The 21,855-nt window shown below is 45.9% G+C and overlaps 1 protein-coding gene across 2 annotated transcripts in view; it reads left to right on the forward strand.

The window, feature by feature from the left end:
- The window catches only part of KIF3A (kinesin family member 3A), a 171,222-nt gene that overhangs the window by 103,396 nt on the left and 45,971 nt on the right, over positions 1-21,855 (forward strand). The window contains exons 10-11 of one of the 2 annotated variants that reach the window (XM_063928178.1): positions 7,541-7,606; positions 16,498-16,654. In XM_063928178.1, the coding sequence (XP_063784248.1) occupies positions 7,541-7,606; positions 16,498-16,654 (223 nt within the window). The remainder of the gene's footprint in view (positions 1-7,540; positions 7,607-16,497; positions 16,655-21,855) is intronic. The other variant, XM_063928179.1, reaches the window with a different exon arrangement.

Raw genomic sequence — 21,855 nt, forward strand, 5'->3', positions numbered from 1 at the left:
TGGACCACTGACAGATGTGAGCTGGCCGGGTATGCTGTAGTATCTGAATTTACCACATATGTGCCAGTGGGGGGTACTTGTCCATTTTGGCATCTACACCTGTGGCCTGATTTAACAATGATCTGCCATGTGTATTTTGTACCAAGTGTCCAGCTGCATATATTTTGGATCTTTGTCTTCTGCGTGGTTCCTTACACCTTTTTATTTGAAAACTACCAATAGATGTAATTTCTTCTGTGAGGTATGGTTCTTCAAAACAGGTGCTAAAATATGAAAATGTCTGTTTCTCTCAGATATGCAGTTGGTATTGTTACTCTTTGTTTCTGGCATAGAGTGGTATATTTTCTTTGCATTTTTAACTCCGTTTCTTAACTTTGTTAGCCAGCAGTCCATGATAAACTACCCCTCAGAAGGAGGAAGACTATGGGGGGTATTCAATTAAGTGCCGTTTTTTCGACTAATTCAACACAGGGTATTCAATTGCGGGCATTGTCACCCATTTTTTCAACCCGTTTTACTTTTTTTTTTGTCAAACCGGCATCTGCGAACATTGGGCCAGAAACAGTTGAAAAAGCCAGATTCGCCAAAACATGTGTATCCGCAGCAAATTCACCGATACACGTGGTTTTCGCCAGTGCTGGATTTTTCTACCAGTCGAAAAATGGTACGGGCATTGAATAGGTTGAATGTAAATTCAACCTAAAAACGGGCGAAAAGTGCTACTTGGATACCCCCCTTTGTGTGTTTTAAGATCTGACTTTGGCCCAGATTTATCAAGCCTTGGAGAGTGATTAATTGCACGGTGATAGAGTACCAGCCAATCAGCTCCTGACTGCCATGTTACAGGCTGTGTTTGAAAAATGACAGTTAGGAGCTGATTGGTACTTTATCACTGTGCAATTTATCACTCTCCAAGGCTTGATAAATCTGGGCTATAATATTTAACAAAGAGTCAGATATATTCAAAAGCACTGACAGAAGTTAAACATTTTTTTTATAAAGGGAGATTTATAACACTATAACTTGCAGAAGCTTACGTTTCAAATCAGGAAAATGAAGCACACGCTGTTTAACATAGGTCCACCTTCAGAGACTGAGCCCACACACATGGATAGAGAATGGACCAAGTGTTATAACCTGCACTAACATCATTTCTGTCATAGTGCTGCTAGATTTAAAGCGGCCACTAGTTCTAAGGCAAATCCAGGTTGGTTTTCCGTTAAACTAATTGCTGCTTTAAATGTAGCCACTATATAACTAACTAAAACCGCTCCAGTGTCCACTGATTGCAGGCAATTACATTTCAGCCGGTGTATCAGAAGAGAATATTTTCTTCCCTCATTTAAAGCTCTGTAACCCTAAAGCTAACAATAAACAGGCTACTTAGCAGCCAGATCTCTGTCAGATGTTACTATACAGGCGCACATACATATGTGGTCACATCAGAAATCTCTAGATGTTTGAGCTGTACCTGTCAGTGCTCCATGTTGTGGATGGGCGATGGTTATATATGTAGTAAATTATGGTAATTGTCTATCTTTACTGGCCAATAACTAATTTCTCTGACGTCCTAAGTGGATGCTGGGGACTCCGTAAGGACCATGGGGAATAGCGGCTCCGCAGGAGACAGGGCACAAAAGTAAAAGCTTTAGGATCAGGTGGTGTGCACTGGCTCCTCCCCCTATGACCCTCCTCCAAGCCTCAGTTAGATCTTTGTGCCCGGCCGAGAAGGGTGCAATCTAGGTGGCTCTCCTAAAGAGCTGCTTAGAGTAAAAGTTTTGTTAGGTTTTTTATTTTCAGTGAGTCCTGCTGGCAACAGGCTCACTGCATCGAGGGACTAAGGGGAGAAGAAGTGAACTCACCTGCGTGCAGGATGGATTGGCTTCTTAGGCTACTGGACACTAGCTCCAGAGGGACGATCACAGGTACAGCCTGGATGGGTCACCGGAGCCGCGCCGCCGACCCCCTTGCAGATGCTGAAGAGAGAAGAGGTCCAGAAATCGGCGGCTGAAGACTTCCCAGTCTTCTTAAGGTAGCGCACAGCACTGCAGCTGTGCGCCATTGCTCTCAGCACACTTCACACCAATGGTCACTGAGGGTGCAGGGCGCTTGGGGGGGCGCCCTGGGCAGCAATGAAAGTACCTATGCTGGCTAAAAATACATCACATATAGCCCCTGGGGCTATATGGATGTATTTAACCCCTGCCAGGTTGTCAGAAAAACGGGAGAAGAAGCCCGCCGAAAAGGGGGCGGGGCCTATTCTCCTCAGCACACAGCGCCATTTTCCCTCACAGAACTGCTGGTGGGAAGGCTCCCAGGCTCTCCCCTGCACTGCACTACAGAAACAGGGTTAAAACAGAGAGGGGGGGCATTTTTGTGGCGATATTATTACATATTAAGATGCTATAAGGGAAAACACTTATATAAGGTTGTCCCTGTAAAATTATAGCGTTTTGGTGTGTGCTGGCAAACTCTCCCTCTGTCTCCCCAAAGGGCTAGTGGGGTCCTGTCCTCTATCAGAGCATTCCCTGTGTGTGTGCTGTGTGTCGGTACGTGTGTGTCGACATGTATGAGGACGATGTTGGTGAGGAGGCGGAGCAATTGCCTGTAATGGTGATGTCACTCTCTAGGGAGTCGACACCGGAATGGATGGCTTATTTAGGGAATTACGTGATAATGTCAACAAGGTCGGTTGACGACATGAGACGGCCGGCAAACCAATTAGTACCTGTCCAGGCGTCTCAAACACCGTCAGGGGCTTTAAAACGCCCATTACCTCAGTCGGTCGACACAGACACGGACACTGACTCCAGTGTCGACGGTGAAGAAACAAACGTATTTTCCATTAGGGCCACACATGTTAAGGGCAATGAAGGAGGTGTTACATATTTCTGATACTACAAGTACCACAAAAAAGGGTATTATGTGGGGTGTGAAAAAACTGCCTGTAGTTTTTCCTGAATCAGATAAATTAAATGAAGTGTGTGATGATGCGTGGGTTTCCCCCGATAGAAAATTAAAGACGCTCACACGCTTATCAAAACAAGTGGCGTTACCGTCTCCAGATACGGCCGCCCTCAAGGAGCCAGCTAATAGGAGGCTGGAAAATATCCTAAAAAGTATATACACACATACTGGTGTTATACTGCGACCAGCGATCGCCTCAGCCTGGATGTGCAGCGCTGGGGTGGCTTGGTCGGATTCCCTGACTGAAAATATTGATACCCTTGACAGGGACAGTATTTTATTGACTATAGAGCATTTAAAGGATGCATTTCTATATATACGAGATGCACAGAGGGATATTTGCACTCTGGCATCAAGAGTAAGTGCGATGTCCATGTCTGCCAGAAGATGTTTATGGACACGACAGTGGTCAGGTGATGCAGATTCCAAACGGCACATGGAAGTATTGCCGTATAAAGGGGAGGAGTTATTTGGGGTCGGTCCATCGGACCTGGTGGCCACGGCAACAGCTGGAAAATCCACCTTTTTTACCCCAAGTCACATCTCAGCAGAAAAAGGCACCGTCTTTTCAGCCTCAGTCCTTTCGTCCCCATAAGGGCAAGCGGGCAAAAGGCCAGTCATATCTGCCCAGGGGTAGAGGAACGGAAGAAGACTGCAGCAGGCAGCCCCTTCCCAGGAACAGAAGCCCTCCACCGCTTCTGCCAAGTCCTCAGCATGACGCTGGGGCCGTACAAGCGGACTCAGGTGCGGTGGGGGGGGGTCATCTCAAGAGTTTCAGCGCGCAGTGGGCTCACTCGCAAGTGGACCCCTGGATCCTACAAGTAGTATCCCGGGGGTACAGATTGGAAATTCGAGACGTCTCCCCCTCGCAGGTTCCTGAAATCTGCTTTACCAACGTCTCCCTCCGACAGGGAGGCATTATTGGAAACAATTCACAAGCTGTATTCCCAGCAGGTGATAATCAAAGTACCCCTCCTACAACAAGGAAAGGGGTATTATTCCACACTATTTGTGGTACTGAAGCCAGACGGCTCGGTGAGATCTATTCTAAATCTGAAATCTTTGAACACTTACATACAAAGGTTCAAATCAAGATGGAGTCACTCAGAGCAGTGATAGCGAACCAGGAAGAAGGGGACTATATGGTGTCCCTGGACATCAAGGATGCTTACCTCCATGTCCCAAATTGCCCTTCTCACCAAGGGTACCTCAGGTTCGTGGTACAGAACTGTCACTATCAGTTTCAGACGCTGCCGTTTGGATTGTCCACGGCACCCCGGGTCTTTACCAAGGTAATGGCCGAAATGATGATTCTTCTTCAAAGAAAAGGCGTCTTAATTATCCCTTACTTGGACGATCTCCTGATAAGGGCAAGGTCCAGAGAACAGTTGGAGGTCGGAGTAGCACTATCTCAAGTAGTTCTACGACAGCACGGGTGGATTCTAAATATTCCAAAATCGCAGCTGATTCCGACGACACGTCTGCTGTTACTAGGGATGATTCTTGACACAGTCCAGAAAAAGGTGTTTCTCCCGGAGGAGAAAGCCTGGGAGTTATCCGAGCTAGTTAGGAACCTCCTAGAACCAGGCCAAGTGTCAGTGCATCAATGCACAAGAGTCCTGGGAAAAATGGTGGCTTCTTACGAAGCGATTCCATTCGGCAGATTTCACAAAATAATTTTTCAGTGGGATCTGCTGGACGAATGGTCCGGATCGCATCTTCAGATGCATCAGCGGATAATCCTGTCTCCAAGGACAAGGGTGTCTCTTCTGTGGTGGCTGCAGAGTGCTCATCTACTAGAGGGCAGCAGATTCGGCATTCAGGACTGGGTCCTGGTGACCACGGATGCCAGCCTGAGAGGCTGGGGAGCAGTCACACAGGGAAGAAATTTCCAAGGAGTGTGGTCAAGTCTGGAGACTTCTCTCCACATAAATATACTGGAGCTAAGGGCAATTTACAATGCTCTGAGCCTAGGAAGACCTCTGCTTCAAAGTCACCCGGTGCTGATCCAGTCGGACAACATCACGGCAGTCGCCCACGTAAACAGACAGGGCGGCACAAGAAGCAGGAGGACAATGGCAGCAAGGATTCTTCGCTGGGCGAAAAATCATGTGATAACACTGTTAGCGGTGTTCATTCCGGGAGTGGACAACTGGGAAGCAGACTTCCTCAGCAGGCACGACCTCCACCCGGGAGAGTGGAGACTTCATCTGGAAGTCTTCCACATGATTGTGAACCGTTGGGAAAGACCAAAGGTGGACATGATGGCGTCCCGTCTGAACAAAAAACTGGACAGGTATTGCGCCAGGTCAAGAGACCCTCAGGCAATAGCTGGGACGCTCTGGTAACACCGTGGGTGTACCAGTCGGTGTATGTGTTCCCTCCTCTGCCTCTCATACCCAAGGTACTGAGAATTATAAGAAGGAGAGGAGTAAGAACTATACTCGTGGCTCCGGATTGGCCAAGAAGGACTTGGTACCCGGAACTTCAAGAGATACTAAGAAGGGACTTGCTTCAGCAAGGATCATGTCTGTTCCAAGACTTACCGCGGCTGCGTTTGACGGCATGGCGGTTGAACGCCGGATCCTAAGGGAAAAAGGCATTCCGGAAGAGGTCATCCCTACCCTGGTCAGAGCCAGGAAGGAGGTGACCACACAACATTATCACCGCATTTGGCGAAAATATGTTGCATGGTGTGAGGCCAGGAAGGCCCCCACGGAGGAATTTCAACTCGGTCGATTCCTACATTTCCTGCAAACAGGAGTGTCTATGTGCCTCAAATTGGGGTCCATTAAGGTTCAAATTTCGGCCCTGTCGATTTTCTTCCAGAAAGAATTGGCTTCAGTTCCTGAAGTCCAGAAGTTTGTCAAGGGAGTACTGCATATACAACCCCCTTTTGTGCCTCCAGTGGCACTGTGGGATCTGAACGTAGTTCTGGGATTCCTCAAATCACATTGGTTTAAACCGCTCAAATCTGTGGATTTGAAATATCTCACATGGAAAGTGACCATGCTGTTGGCCCTGGCCTCGGCCAGGCGAGTGTCAGAATTGGCGGCTTTGTCTCACAAAAGCCCATATCTGATTGTCCATTCGGACAGGGCAGAGCTGCGGACTCGTCCCCAGTTTCTCCCTAAGGTGGTGTCAGCGTTTCACCTGAACCAGCTTATTGTGGTACCTGCGGATACTAGGGACTTGGAGGACTCCAAGTTGCTAGATGTTGTCAGGGCCCTGAAAATATATGTTTCCAGGACGGCTGGAGTCAGGAAAACTGACTTGCTGTTATCCTGTATGCACCCAACAAACGGGGTGCTCTTGCTTCTAAGCAAACGATTGCTAGTTGGATGTGTAGTACAATTCAGCTTGCACATTCTGTGGCAGGCCTGCCACAGCCAAAATATGTAAATGCCCATTCCACAAGGAAGGTGGGCTCATCTTGGGCGGCTGCCCGAGGGGTCTCGGCTTTACAACTTGGCCGAGCTGCTACTTGGTCAGGGGCAAACACGTTTGCAAAATTCTACAAATTTGATACCCTGGCTGAGGAGGACCTGGAGTTCTCTCATTCGGTGCTGCAGAGTCATCCGCACTCTCCCGCCCGTTTGGGAGCTTTGGTATAATCCCCATGGTCCTTACGGAGTCCCCAGCATCCACTTAGGACGTCAGAGAAAATAAGAATTTACTTACCGATAATTCTATTTCTCGTAGTCCGTAGTGGATGCTGGGCGCCCATCCCAAGTGCGGATTGTCTGCAATACTCGTACATAGTTATTGTTAAACAAAAATTGGGTTATTATTGTTGTGAGCCATCTTTTCAGAGGCTCCGCTGTTATCATGCTGTTAACTGGGTTCAGATCACAGGTTGTACAGTGTGATTGGTGTGGCTGGTATGAGTCTTACCCGGGATTCAAAATCCTTCCTTATTGTGTACGCTCGTCCGGGCACAGTATCCTAACTGAGGCTTGGAGGAGGGTCATAGGGGGAGGAGCCAGTGCACACCACCTGATCCTAAAGCTTTTACTTTTGTGCCCTGTCTCCTGCGGAGCCGCTATTCCCCATGGTCCTTACGGAGTCCCCAGCATCCACTACGGACTACGAGAAATAGAATTATCGGTAAGTAAATTCTTATTTATTGCTATACTCCGAGTGATATGTGACCATGAGCTCTAAACTGGCCATCAGATTTTTTAACATGTAAGGGCCTCTTTTCACAAGTGTGATTTCAGCATAAGAAAAGGAAAATAGGTTTCAATCTGGTAAATTCAAACTGTGATGTTGCTTTATCAGGCAGGAAAAGAGGGGAGATGTAGACCAGCATCTACCGATCATTTTAGAGAGCGCACTTGATTAATGCTTCCTCAAAGCATATTGGTTGCTATGGGCAACTTCTCCACTGGCCAACTGCCCCCCCCCCCCCTCTTTTCACTGCTTGATACATCAACCCCTTGTTGCATTTACGAGCAGATCCCTTCTTCTAGATGTATAAGCACCTTTTAGTTCTCTGCGTACAATTGTTCTTGTCTGTGTTCATGATATGTGTTTTCCATGCTGTCTTCTGGGGCCATCTCTTATTTTCCAGGCAGTAGCAGCAGTAGCAACTCAGACACCACAGTGATAGAGAGACCAGTGGATAAATCCTTACCTAGTGAGTGGCAGCTCCTGAGCTGTTTGCCAATCTATCGCTTTAACATGCCCCCTGCTCCCCATTTAGCTGTTGCACTGCTACCTGCAATTGAAGCATTATGGATGACTGGAAACCCCAATGCATGCTGTACGGTGATGCCTTTGTTTCACATCCCAAATTTTTTTGAATGCTGTTCTGTGGAATAAACTGCACCCTGATTCTTTGCAAAGACTTCCTCCCCTAGGAAACTATGCTCCGCGCCATGCAGTTTATCTGTCCGTGTTGTTCTGTGCTTTCTGTTACTGTTCCTGGCTCACGCGTAATAACCGTTTTTATTCAAATGAAGATATGTTCTTAAATGACCGTGTTTCATTTAGAAGGCCACTAAATCCAAAATACAAGTTGATTCAGACTGCATTTACTCCTCACAACAGTCTCAAGTGTATAGTTAGAATTCTATGAGGGCATATGACCGTTGCCGTGGCATTTAAACGCCTGCAATGGCAACCCAATTCTCACCCTTTGCCTGGCATATTCACATCCCATTAGCTCAAAAGTGCTTGCTATCCTATGGGGTTGTGAACACCTTTGAGCGAGATCCGGCCGCAGTGGGTGTCATGCAAATTCAGCTGGGCAAAATAGTCACTGACAATTGAATTCTCCCCAAAATAAGAATGGAATTACAATGTTTATATCATGGTGTTCTGACACTTTCTCTGCAGTGCATTTCTGTTCAATAAAGCGGAGGCTAAAATCCAAACTTCGTTTATACGCAGCTGTTGTCATTTGCGGAGAGATATTTACTGCTAAATAAACTTGAAAGCTTGGGACTGGATACTTAGCTGGTTGAATGGATAAGATCTTGGTTGCAGGATAGAAAACAGAGTTGTAGTAATGGAGTGAATTCACAGGAATGAAATATTACCAGTGGAGTACCCCAGGGATCTGTACTTGGACCAGTGCTTTTTAATATCTTTATTGGTGATAGTGCAAGTAGCATTAAATGGAAAGTATGCCTTTTGGCAGATGACACAAAGGTATGCAACAGGGTAGACGCTCCAGGAGGGGTAAAACAAATGATTGAGGATCTAGGTAGACTAGAGGAATGGTCAAGAGTGCAGCAATTACAGTTTAATGCCACAAAATCATGCAATTGGGTCTCAAAAATCCGAAGGTTAAATATAGTATATATGGCACTATAGTGGAAACTACTGAGGAGGAAAGGAGTCTAGGAGTCACTATTTCTGGTGACTTAAAGGCAGGTAAGCAATGTAACAAAGCAATGAGGAAGGCTAGTCAGATGCTTGGCTGCCTTGGGAGGGGAATCGCCAGCAGAAAGAAGTAATAATGCCACTGTATAGGTCATTGGTACGGCCTCATCGAGAATACTGTGTTCAATTCTGGAGGCCATATCCTTAAAAGGATATTAATACATTAGAGACTGTACAAAGAAGGGCAACTAAAATGGGGCATGGCCTACACATACCCAGAAAGACTAAAGAATATCAATATGTATAGTTTAGAGTAGAGAAGGGAAAGGGAACATGGTCAAAAATTTCAAATATATCAAGGGTTTTAGGATGGAAACATTTTTCAAATGAAGAGAAGTATTAGGGAATGAGGACATGCACTGAAACTGGAGGGAGGTAGGTTCAGGAGAAATTTGAGGAAAAATTACTTCACAGAAAGTGTAGTGGGCAAGATTTGAAATATGGCAAAAAAGGGCAGACTGCATGGGCCAAGTGGTTCTTATCCGCCGTCATATGATTGGATTTAAAGCGCAACGAAATTTGCTGCACTATATAAGAAACTGTTAATAAATAAATAAATGCTACTACCCCCTTTTCACAAAAGGACCATAATTGCATTGTACCAGGTCAAAATGACATTCATTTACACTGCATTCGACCTAGTATTGTGGCATATGCAGTCAGCCAGTGGACACCATGGTGAGGCGACTTGCTAGGCTGTGCTGGAGAGTGCTGAGTCTAAGGGTTCAATTCTATTAGGAACACGCTGGGTCCTGCTAGCCATTTTCATGGCAAATTCACACAGCAAATTTCATTTGTAATTAAATTCCAAACTCGCATTGCGGTTTCCCAGCAAACTCCCTTGACCAGGTGAAAATTTACGGCAATTTTGTATTTTCTGGTACAAAATTTTCGGGACACAGTGCAGAACTGCTGGTATGCCCCTCCTTTATGAATACTCCTGCACTTGGAGGGGTTTGTGTAGTATAATTTTCCCAATAAAGACAGGTCAGTTTTCAGGTAAATTTATCTAAAAAGATCAATAATGGGTTAAATGATGTGGGACAGATACAGTGCATCCAGAAAGTATTCACAGCGCTTCACTTTTCCCACATTTTGTTATGTTACAGCCTTATTCCAATCTGGAATAAATTATTTTTTCCCCCTCAAAATTCTACACACAATACCCCATAATGACAACATGAAAAGTGTTTTTGAGATTTTTGCAAATTTATTAAACATAAAAAACTGAGAAATCACATGTACATAAATATTCACAGTCTTTATTCAATACTTTGTTGATGCACCGTTAGCAGCAATTACGGTCTGAAGTCTTTTTGAATATGATGCCACAAGCTTGGCACACCTATCTTTGGGCAGTTTCACCCATTCTTATTTGCAGCACCTCTTAAATTCCATCAGGTTGGATGGGAAGTGTCGGTGCACAGCCATTTTCAGATCTCTCCAGAGATGTTCAATCGGATTCAAGTCTGGGCCATTCAAGGACATTCACAGAGTTATTCTGAAGCCACTCCTTTGCTATATTGGCTGTGTTCTTAGGGTCATCTGTCTTGCTGAAAGATGAACCCCAGTCAAGAGTGCTGTGGAGCAGGTTTTCATCCAGGATGTCTGTACATTGCTGCACTCATCTTTTCCTTTATCCTGATAGTCTCCCAGTTTCTGCCGCTGAAAAACATCCCCACAGCATGATGCTGCCACCACCATGCTTCACTATAGGGGTGGTATTGGCCTGGTGATGAGCGGTGCCTGGTTTCCTCCAAACATGACGCCTAGCATTCACGCCAATAGTTCAATCTTTGTCTCGCCAGCCCAGAGAATTTTGTTTCTCATGGTCTGAAAGTCCTTCAGGTGCATTTTGACAAACTCCAGGCTGGTTATGTGCTTTTTACTAAGGAGAGGCTTCCGTCTGGCCATTCTACCATACAGGCCTGATTGGTAGATTGCTGCAGAGATGGTTGTCTTTCTGGAAGGTTCTCCTGTCTACACAGAGGAATGCTGTAGCTCTGATAGAGTGACCATCTGGTTCTTCGTCGCCTCCCTGACTAGGGCCCTTTCCCCCCGATCGCTCAGTTTAGACAGCCGGCCAGCTCTAGGAAGAGACCTGGTAGTTCCGAACTTCTTCCATTTACGGATGATGGAGGCTTTTTTGCTCATTGAGACCATCAAAGCTGCAGATATTTTTCTGTACCCTTCCCCAGATTTGTGCCTCGGAGGTTACAGACAATTCCTTTGACTTCATGCTTGGTTTGTGCTCAGACATACAATGTCAAGTGTGGGACCTTATATAGACAGGTGTGTGCCTTTTTCAAATCATGTCCAATCAACTGAATTTACCACAGATGGACTCCAATTAAGCTGTAGGAACATCTCAAGGATGATCATGGCAAAGGCTGTGAATACTTATGTATATGTGATTTCTTAGTTTTTTATTTTAAATACATTTGCAAAAATCTCAAAAAAACTTTTTTCACGTTGTCATTATGGGGTATTGTGTGTAGAATTAGGAGGGAAAACCTGAATTTTTTCCATTTTGGAATAAGGCTGTAACATAACTAAATGTGGAAAAAGTGAAGCGCTGTATTGGTGGGAGAGGGGTTTTAGAACTTGCAGATGGGTTTTTTCACCAACTTTTTAAAACTTGCATAAAATGCCAGTTAAGCCAGTTCTGTACCCCCAAAATATTCTGGGATTTGCTGAAATCACTTGGTACCTGCAGTGTCTTATTCAATCATTAATAAAGTATGCAAATATCTGTCATTTTACACCTTTTTAAAAACCTCCAGTTTTTCTGTATGGTCACTATTAGGCACCTCTTTTTTGGGGTCCAGGATGATTTCCCTACTTTTTCATGCACTTTTGCCAGGTTACTTTTTATAGACCATTTACCGACCTCGCTGCGAGTCCCAAGAATAGTCATTTCTATTTGAATCTCGCACTTTACGTCTATGCGTATTGCCGCAGTGTATGCAAGTTTTCTTTTAAATTGACCCCTATAGATGCACATTTAAATGTTTTCTCTCAGCCAAGTACCCAGTTGGATCTGTGTATTTTTATCTCAACATATGTATGGCTAAATTGCTTACTCGACTTTCAGTCAAACCAAACAATCCATCCTTCTACTCCGTGGTTGGCGAGCTAATGGTTTCATTGTGTACCATTTCTACTTTTATTTTTTTTATTTTTAATAAAACAAAGGATACAATTGATTTAGTGTCTATTTTAAGTATCTTTTTTTTCCACCTTAAGACTGTAATAGTCTGCAATACTGTCACCAGTTTTTCCAGAGTTCCGGCACTGAGTGGATAGTCACTATCCGATAACAATCACTGATTTGTTCTAGGAAGTGAACCCTTTGCTGTAGACCATTCTAGTCCATGTAACGCACAGTGCTTTGTGAGTCACAAACAGTACCTAAGAAGTATTCATTGACAACTGATAACTTGCAGAGGGGGGAAAAAAATATCAAGATCTTACGTTAGGCTTTTTTCTATTTAGAATGTGGATGGTAATACCATCTCCTAAAGCCTACCATTGAGTATAAGGATATATATCTAAGACTGCATACACACGGTGCAACTCAGGCAATGGCCGATATTCACTATGCAATCTGGCCAGATGCATGAACCTCTGATATAGTCCACATTAGCCTGCCTGCACAGTCTATTTTTCCTTGCGATGCCGACCCTGGGGAGCACGCATTGGCATCGCAAGGTGTATACACACGGTGCATTATGCACTAGGTTTTCTACCCACCTGTTTACATACACAGAAATCCTGAAAACATGACTTGTTTGGGAGTACTTGAGAACTGAAGTTAGAAACATCTGTCCTGAATAATACCTGGATCCTATGTAATGATAGTGCAAGCCCACTCCTCAGAGGGTCATATTTTCTCTGCAAATAGTTTACTGGAACCTTTTTATCTGCAACACTCCCCATGTATTATAGAGAGTTTTCAGTTAGTCTTTAGTAAAGTTAAACACATAAGAGGACTTAGGTGGGAATTCCAAGTTGATCGCAGCAGGGTTTTTGTTTGCAGTTGGGCAAAACCATTTGCACTGCAGGGGAGGCAGATATAACATGTGCAGAGAGAGTTAGATTTGGGTGGGTTATTTTATTTCTGTGCAGGGTAAATACTGGCTACTTTATTTTTACACTGCAAATTAGATTGCAGATTGAACACACCACACCCAAATCTAAAGCCCAGTACTCACGGGCCGATCAAGGAGAGATGCGTGCTGAGCGAACCGCTCAGCACACATCTCTCCTGCCGCTCAGCACAGCGCGATCTGTGCTGAGCGTGCGGGGGGAGACGGGGGGGCCGCTCACTTCACCCAGCGGGTGAAGTGAGCGACCCGCTAGATTGGCCTGCATGCAGGCCAATCTAGCAGCGGCGATAGCGATGTGCGGGGCCGCGCATCGCTATCGCCGAAGGGGCTACACACGGAGCGATCCTGCCGATATTCTAAGCAATCTAGTCAGATTGCTTAGAATATCGCTCCGTGAGTACCCCCCTTTACTCTCTCTGCACATGTTATATTTGCCTCCCCTGCAGTGCACATGGTTTTGCCCAACTGCAAAAAAATTTCCTGCTGCGATCAACTTGGAATTACCCCCTAAGGTGACAGATGTTATGTATTTTGTATCGATGTGCATACAGTTTCATGCCTTTATTACAGGGCTGGCCAAACCGGTCCTCGAGATCTACCAACAGTTCATGTTTTCCAGGCCTCCTGGAGATCTGTAGAATTGTCAGTTAGGAATAAATGCTTTATTAGTAATGACTACACCTGTGCATCAGCTAGGTAGTCTGGAAAATGTGAACTGTTGGTAGATCTCGGACTGGTTTGGCCAGCTCTCCTTTATTGTATTACTTCGGCTCTTGTGAGTTTCATTGTATGGATTTGCTCACAAATAATGGCACTTGCCCTTTGCAGTTGGTAAAATTACATGTTACACAGTCAAAAGGGAAGGAACGCTTACAAATGTGATTCCTAACATGCCTTTCTGTATTACTGTATCTTAGTGCAATAAAGATGCTGCCCTTGCTGTGCCTTTAAATATCCCAGAAAGCCTGTTTGTCAGCCACCATCTTGCTTGCACCTCAGTCTCTTTTGCACTTCACAAATGACCTCCACTCTGTAATTTCAATGACTGTTATTCTATAAGTGAATAAAAATGGATTATCTTAAAATATACTTTTTTTTTTTTTTTTTCTATAAAAGTAATACCTACCATATCCTCTGCTCCCTTCACCACAGCCCACGGTTGCATTTCTCTTTTATTCCTGGGGCTCGGACACTTATCGGACAGCCAAATCCAAAAACCGTGGATGAGTTGCAGGATCTGCAGCATCTTATTGATACTCTGCTCACAACTATCTTGGCGGCCATTTTACAGTGATAACCATAATCTGTTTCCAGTGCTACTGTATGCTGCATTAAGGCAGCCCAATTAAAAACCAAATATAACAAGTAACCGGGATTGCTGCCTTCTGAATAAAAATATTCCATATTGATGAAAACTACGTTCTTTTCAAAATGTGAATGTTCTTTATCGGTTACAAATTATTATTATTTTTATTATTATTATTTTTTTACTGAAAAAGTAGCTTGTCCTATTGTCTTACATCCATGCTGGTCCATTTTGAATTCTGGGCACAGGATGCTGTCAAAATCTGGGCAAACGGGATCCTGACAGTCAAAAGAACGACAGCGGGATCCCGACGGATCCTGAGGTAAGTACAGGGATTAGGGTTAGGCTGCAGGAGTGGTAGGGTGAAAATACTGTACTTACTGCGATCAGCCAGGATTTTGGCTGTCGGGATCCCGACTGACAGGATTTTATACCCAACACCTGGGCACTTTCTTTACAGGCTACAATGATCTCTATTTGAGTCAGCAGTTACAGTATGTCGTCATGTTCACCAAGTAATGGACGCAGTTTAGACACAATTTGCCAAGGGCGCAGGGAAGGAGCAATACAGTATGTTCATGGCCAATTAATTATTATAGACTAACCCATATTGAAAATAACACCTTCACACATTCTAAGATTTTAGTGATATAAGTTTGTGTTTCCCCATGATAAGAAATTATTGGATTATTGGCTGTAGAACATTTTGGTGCATGTGCACTTTTTATTGTTTTGCTTATCCTTTACTTACTAACTGCTCTCATTACACTTTGTGCATTAAGCTTTGCAACAGTGTCATGGTGCCTGATGCAGAGCTGCACGTTCCGCCAATATTCACACAAGTGGCCAGGGTCTGTGGATGTCAGTGAGCTTTCCTGAAAGGTAACGGGGTGACTTAGTAGATGTGGGTGTGTCATGAGTATGATGTCCAAAGACGCACAGCCGCTCAGAGAAGGCCATGCTCAGAAGGAGCAACAGTACCTGTCCAGGTTCGTGGTGCAGCCAAAGGACACCCAGGGAGGGAGATGCACTGCCGTAAGACGTCACATGTGGGTGCCTGTTTTACGACTATGGGCCATGGCATCAGCATAATATGCAGAGTGGCTGCATCTGACTCTGAATCAGGCCCATAATGAGCACTAGAGCCCCAATCCATCACCCTCTATATCAGAGGTTCTCAAGCCAAGGCATTCCAACGGTTTTAGGCATATCGATGGGTCTGCACAGATGGTTAAATCAAAATGAAATGAGAGGTGCCAATTAAGTCACCTGAGGCCAAGCATAGATAAACTTAAAACCTGGACCATTGGGGTGCCTTGAGGACCGCGTTTGAGAACCTCTGCTCTGTCATTGGGAATAAAAGGGAAGATCCAAGTGGTACTGCTTTTTATGGTTCCTAATTAGTATGCTGCTGATCTGATAGATACAGTATTCTGGTGCAGTGATGACCTTTATCAGAATTTGAATGAGGCTTGTAATGGTAACTACACCACAGCAGTATTCTGTAGTACCCCAATTGTTACCCACAAGCAGTATCATTAAGCACAAGCGGTTTCTTCAATTCACTAAACCAAAATGTACTCTACTTTGCCTGCAAGATACTAATGTGAAGTAATGTAATTTTTTTCCCTCTCTTCATGTCAATGCTGCCTACCTGCGATTTAATTACAACTGCTTCTTAATGCAAGAACAAGCAGGTTGGTGTAATGGGCTTGCGCTCGGTTTTCTAAGTAGTGTGATAGATACTTTTTGGTAGTCCTGTGGGGATGGCTTTCTGTCCTCCGTCTGGCTCTGAGCAGACAAATGCATACTTCCTTCTATGTTCTCTGAAGGCACGTGCTCCTAAACCTAGTGTCTGGTCTTTCTGTGACTTTCTAGAAAACAAGAAAGCTGTACCGTTGTCTTGGAAATGTGGTTTGTAAAATTAAAATGAATGAACTAATATATTTTAACTGATTCTGTCTGGTCCTTACACATCATCATCTTCACAACACCACCTTCTAATTTTAACATTCATTAAATAGAATTGATGGACCACTGCAAGATCTTGCTAAAATGGATTGAAATATTGAGAATGCTGAAGGGGTAAGGTTGGCTTATACTAAACACACTGCACAGTAGTGGTTCATGGCTTATGTGTGGGGCTGCTTTGGTGTTACTCTGTATTGAATGTGTATACAGACACTAGGTAATCCATGTATCCTATATCTGGAAATGTTTCCATAGGCAAGAAGAAGGTATCGCCAGATAAAATGGCGGAGATGCAAGCACGGATTGACGAGGAAAGGAAGGCTCTAGAAGCAAAGCTGGATATGGAAGAGGAAGAGAGGAATAAAGCCAGAGCAGAGCTGGAGAGGAGAGAGAAAGACCTTCTTAAAGCCCAGTAAGTATCCCAAGCTATTAGCAGGCCATTAGTGTTCTGCCCTGTCCCAATCACATCCACCAGGGCATGTTTTCCAGATCTTCTAAGTGGCACAGGTGTTATTAGGGACTCATTCTAAAAGACCCTCAAAGTTAATCTCATTATTTCACACGCTTTGTTCGGGGGAACATCAAAATTAGACTTTTGCTATCAGATCTTATATTGAAGGGATTTCTTAAAAATCTGACCTGAGATTTGACTTGCATGTGTAAGAGAAGTAATGTTTTCTGATATTCTAGCCACGTTAGGCCTGATTCTGAGTCGGATGTAAAGGGACTATATTTGCGGGAAGCCAGGTTTACTTCCTTATGCTACTGCCAGTATCCATAGGGCTAATGTGAGGATCCGTACATCTTCGAGTTTGAAGCCGCACCGCCCACTGTTTTTTCATCTAGAGTCGCAGCGGCCATCATTAGTATCGGCAATTGCACCCTGCCCCCTGCTGCCTGCAGAAGATACATATGAAACAAGCTTCCCTTCGCTGTAGGCATGACTCGGAATAGCACAGGACTAAAGCCTCACGCCTATGGCTTTCCCACAACACCACTCTCCTGTGTGCGTCCGCACATTTGCCATCTAGAGAGATCCAGCCAGGATCCATCCATCTAAAAATTCTTCTGATCTATGATCATACATAAATTTGCTTCTGCTGTTTTTGCCCATCTAAGGAGCTACTTCTGTCTCAGAATGATTATATTTCACATCTTTCAGCTGCTTCATCCTCAATGCATGGCTGCCACATCTAAGGGGTCGTTCCGAGTTGATCGGTCGCTAGCAACTTTTTGCACTGCTGTGATCAGGTTAAAACTCGGCAAAACTGCGTATGCATCACAATGCGCAGGCGCGTCGTACGGGTACAAAGGGGATCGGTGCTGGGCGATGGATTTAACGAAGAATCCATTCGCACAGCCGATTGCAAGGTGATTGACTGAAAGAGGGCGTTTATGGGTGTCAACTGACCGTTTTCTGGGAGTGTTTGGGAAAATGCAGGCTTGTTCAAGCGTTTGCAGGGCAGGTGTCTGACGTCAATTCCGGGACCAAAAAGACTGAAGTGATCGCAGCGGCTGAGTAAGTCCAGAGCTACTCAGATACTGCAAAAAACTTTTTTCTCTAACGTCCTAGAGGATGCTGGGGACTCCGTAAGGACCATGGAGAATAGACGGGCTCCGCAGAAGATAGGGCACTTTAAGAAAGCTTTGGACTCTGGGTGTGCACTGGCTCCTCTCTCTATGCCCCTCCTCCAGACCTCAGTTTTACACTGTGCCCAGAGCAAGATGGGTGCACTGCAGAGAGCTCTCCAGAGTTCTCTGCCTAGAAGCATTTTTGTTTGGATTTTTTCTTTCTACATTTTACTTTTTCACAGGGAGCACTGCTGGCAACAGGCTCCCTGCATCGTGGGACTGAGGAGAGAGGAGCAGACCTTTTTGTCAAAGATAGGCTCTGCTTCCTCGGCTACTGGACACCATTAGCTCCAGAGGGGGTGAACGCAGGTTCTTACTGGGCGTCCACCCCCGGAGCCGCGCCGCCGTTCTCCTCACAGAGCTAGAAGTACAGAAGAAAGAAGTCGTCAGGCGGCAGAAGCCTTCAGCTTCACTGAGGTAACGCACAGCACTGCAGCTGTGCGTCATTGCTCCCATACACCTCACATACTCCAGTCACTGTAAGGGTGCAGGGCGCAGGGGGGGGGGGGCGCCCTGGGCGGCAATATAAACCTCTGCATGGCAAAAAGAATATTTACATGTACAGGTGGGCTCTGTACATGTATATAAAAGAGCCCCCGCCATATTTCACTAAGTTTGAGCGGGACAGAAGCCCGCCGCCGAGGGGGCGGGGTTTCTCCCTCAGCACTCACCAGCGCCATTTTCTCTCCACAGCACTGCTGAGAGGAAGCCCCCCGGACTCTCCCCTGCTTACACACGGTGAAAGGGTGCTTAAAAGAGAGGGGGTGGGCACATAATTGGCGGTTTACATATTATACAGCGCTGCTGGGGAAAAACAATTTGTGTTGGTCTCCAGGGTTATTGCGCTGGGGTGTGTGCTGGCTTACTCTCGCTCTGTATCTCCAAAGGGCCTTGACAGGGATACTGTCTTCAGGAAAGGGGTTCCCTGTGTGTGTGTGTGAAGTGTGTCGGTACGCGTGTGTCGACATGTTTGACGAGGAAGGCTCGCTAAATGTGGAGGGGGAGTGCTTGAATGTCAGGTCGCCGTCGGCAACGCCGACACCGGAATGGGTGGATATGCTGAATGTCTTGAATGCAAATGTCAATCTATTGCATAAAAGATTAGACAAAGCAGAAGCTAGGGATCAGTCAGGTAGCCAGTCCATGCCTGTCCCTGGGGCGCCAGGTCCTTCAGGGTCTCAGAAGCGCACCATATCCCAGATCGATGACACAGATACCGACACAGATACTGACTCTAGTGTCGACTATGAAAATGCAAAATTACAGCCAAAGGTGGCTAAGGGTATACGGTACATGATTATGGCCATTAAAGAGGTTTTGCATATTACTGAGGAACCCCCTGTCCCTGACACGAGGGTACACGTATAAAGGGAAAAAGCCTGAAGTCACTTTCCCATCCTCATTTGAATTAAGTGACTTGTGTGAAAAGGCTTGGGAATCTCCGGATAGGAGACCACAAGTTCTCAAAAGGATTCTCATGGCGTATCCTTTTCCACAAACTGATAGGATACGCTGGGAATCTTCGCCAAAAGTTGACAAGGCGCTGACACGTTTGTCCAAAAAGGTGGCACTGCCTTCTCAGGATACGGCTTCCCTCAAGGAACCTGCTGATCGCAGGCAGGAAATTACCTTAAAGCACATTTACAATCATTCCGGTACTATTGCTCGACCGGCTATGGCGTCGGCCTGGGTTTGTAGTGCGGTTGTAGCATGGGCAGATTCCTTATCTACGGAAATTGACACCTTAGATAGGGATGCCATTCAAATGACCATAGAGCATATCAGAGATGCTGCCTTGTATATGAGGGATGCTCAGAGAGACATTTGTTTATTAAGCTCCAGAATAAATGCTATGTCTATTTCTGCTAGGCGGCTCTTGTGGACCCAACAGTGGACGGGAGATGCCAATTCAAAGTGGCATATGGAGTCCTTGCCTTACAAGGGGGTGGAGTTGTTTGGAGACGGCCTCTCGGATCTTGTCGCTACGGCTGGTAAGTCAAATTTCTTACCTTCTGTCCCCCTGCAACATACAAAAAAGGCACCTCATTATCAAATGCAGTCCTTTCGTTCCAATAAAGACAAGAAGGTACGTGGATCATCCTTTGTTGCCAGAGGGAAAGGCAGGGAAAAAAAGCTGCACACAGCTAGTTCCCAAGAGCAGAAGTCCTCCCCCGCATCTGCAAAGTCCACCGCATGACGCTGGGGCTTTGGGGGGAGGCAGATCTGGTGGGGGCTCATCTTCGATTTTTCAGCCACGTCTGGGTTCACTCGCAGGTGGATCCCTGGGCATTAGAGAGTGTTTCCCAGGGATACAGGCTGGAATTCGAAGACTTGCCTCCTCGCCGATTTTTCAAATCGGCTCTGCCGGCTTCCCCATCAGAGAGGGAGCTAGTGTTGACAGCAATCCAAAAATTGTACATTCAACAGGTGATTGTCACAGTTCCTCATCTCCAGCAAGTAGAGGGATATTACTCAACCCTATTTGTGGTCCCGAAACCGGACGGTTCGGTCAGACCCATTTTAAACCTGAAATCTCTGAACCTGTACTTGAAGAGGTTCAAGTTCAAAATGGAATCACTCAGGGCGGTCATCGCCAGCCTGGAGGGGGGGGATTGGATGGTGTCCCTGGACATGCTTACCTTCATGTTCTGATATTCCCCCCGCATCAGGCGTTCCTGAGATTTGCAGTGCAGGACTGTCACTACCAATTTCAGACGTTGCCGTTTGGGCTTTCCACGGCCCCGAGAATTTTCACCAAGGTAATGGCGGAAATGATGGTGCTCCTGCTCAGGCAGGTGGTCACAATTATCCCATACTTGGACGATCTCCTCATAAAGGCGAGATCTCGGGAGAGGTTGCTGGACAGCGTGTCTCTGTCAATGAAGACGTTGCAGTTACACGGCTGGATTCTCAATATACCGAAGTCCCAGCTAGTTCTACAACGCGTCTGACCTTCTTGGGGCTGATTCTAGACACAGACCAGAAAAAGGTTTTTCTTCCGATCGAAAAGGTTCAGGAACTCATAGCCATGGTCGGGAACCTATTAAAACCAAAAAAGGTTTCAGTGCATCATTGCACGCGGGTCCTGGGGAAGATGGTGGCTTCCTACGAGGCCATCCCTTTCGGCAGGTTCCATGCGAGGACCTTTCAATGGGACCTTTTGGACAAGTGGTCCGGGTCCCATCTACAAATGCATCAAAAGATCACACTGTCTCCCAGGACCAGGGTATCTCTCCTGTGGTGGCTGAACAGTGCTCACCTACTAGAAGGTTGCAGGTTCGGCATTCAGGACTGGGTCCTGGTGACCACGGACGCAAGCCTCTGAGGCTGGGGAGCAGTGACACTGGGAAGATATTTCCAAGGTTTCTGGTCAAGCCTAGAGTCTTGTCTCCACATCAACGTCCTGGAGTTGAGGGACATATACAACGCCCTGCGTCAAGCGGAGGAATTGCTTCGGAGAAAACCGGTTCGGATTCAGTCAGACAATGTCACGGCAGTGGCTCATATAAACCGCCAAGGCGGAACAAGGAGCAGAATGGCCATGGCAGAAGCGACCAGGAATCTACGCTGGGCGGAAGGCCATGTAAGTGCTCTGTCAGCGGTGTTCATCCCGGGGGTGGACAACTGGGAGGCGGACTTCCTCAGCAGGCACGACCTGCATCCGGGAGAGTGGGGACTTCATCAAGAAGTCTTCGCACAGATCACGGATCGTTGGGGACTGCCTCAAATCGACATGATGGCATCCCGTCTCAACAAAAAGCTAAAGCGGTATTGCGCCAGGTCAAGGGACCCTCAGGCGGTAGCGGTAGACGCTCTGGTGACACCTTGGGTGTTCAGATCGGTCTATGTGTTTCCTCCTCTTCCTCTCATACCCAAGGTGTTGAGAATAATACGAAGAAGCAGGGTCAGAACAATACTCATTGTTCCAGATTGGCCACGGAGGACTTGGTATCCGGAGCTGCAAGAGTTGCTCGCAGGGGA

This window comes from Pseudophryne corroboree, chromosome 6 (genome assembly GCF_028390025.1).
Source record: "Pseudophryne corroboree isolate aPseCor3 chromosome 6, aPseCor3.hap2, whole genome shotgun sequence".
NCBI lineage: Eukaryota > Metazoa > Chordata > Amphibia > Anura > Myobatrachidae > Pseudophryne > Pseudophryne corroboree.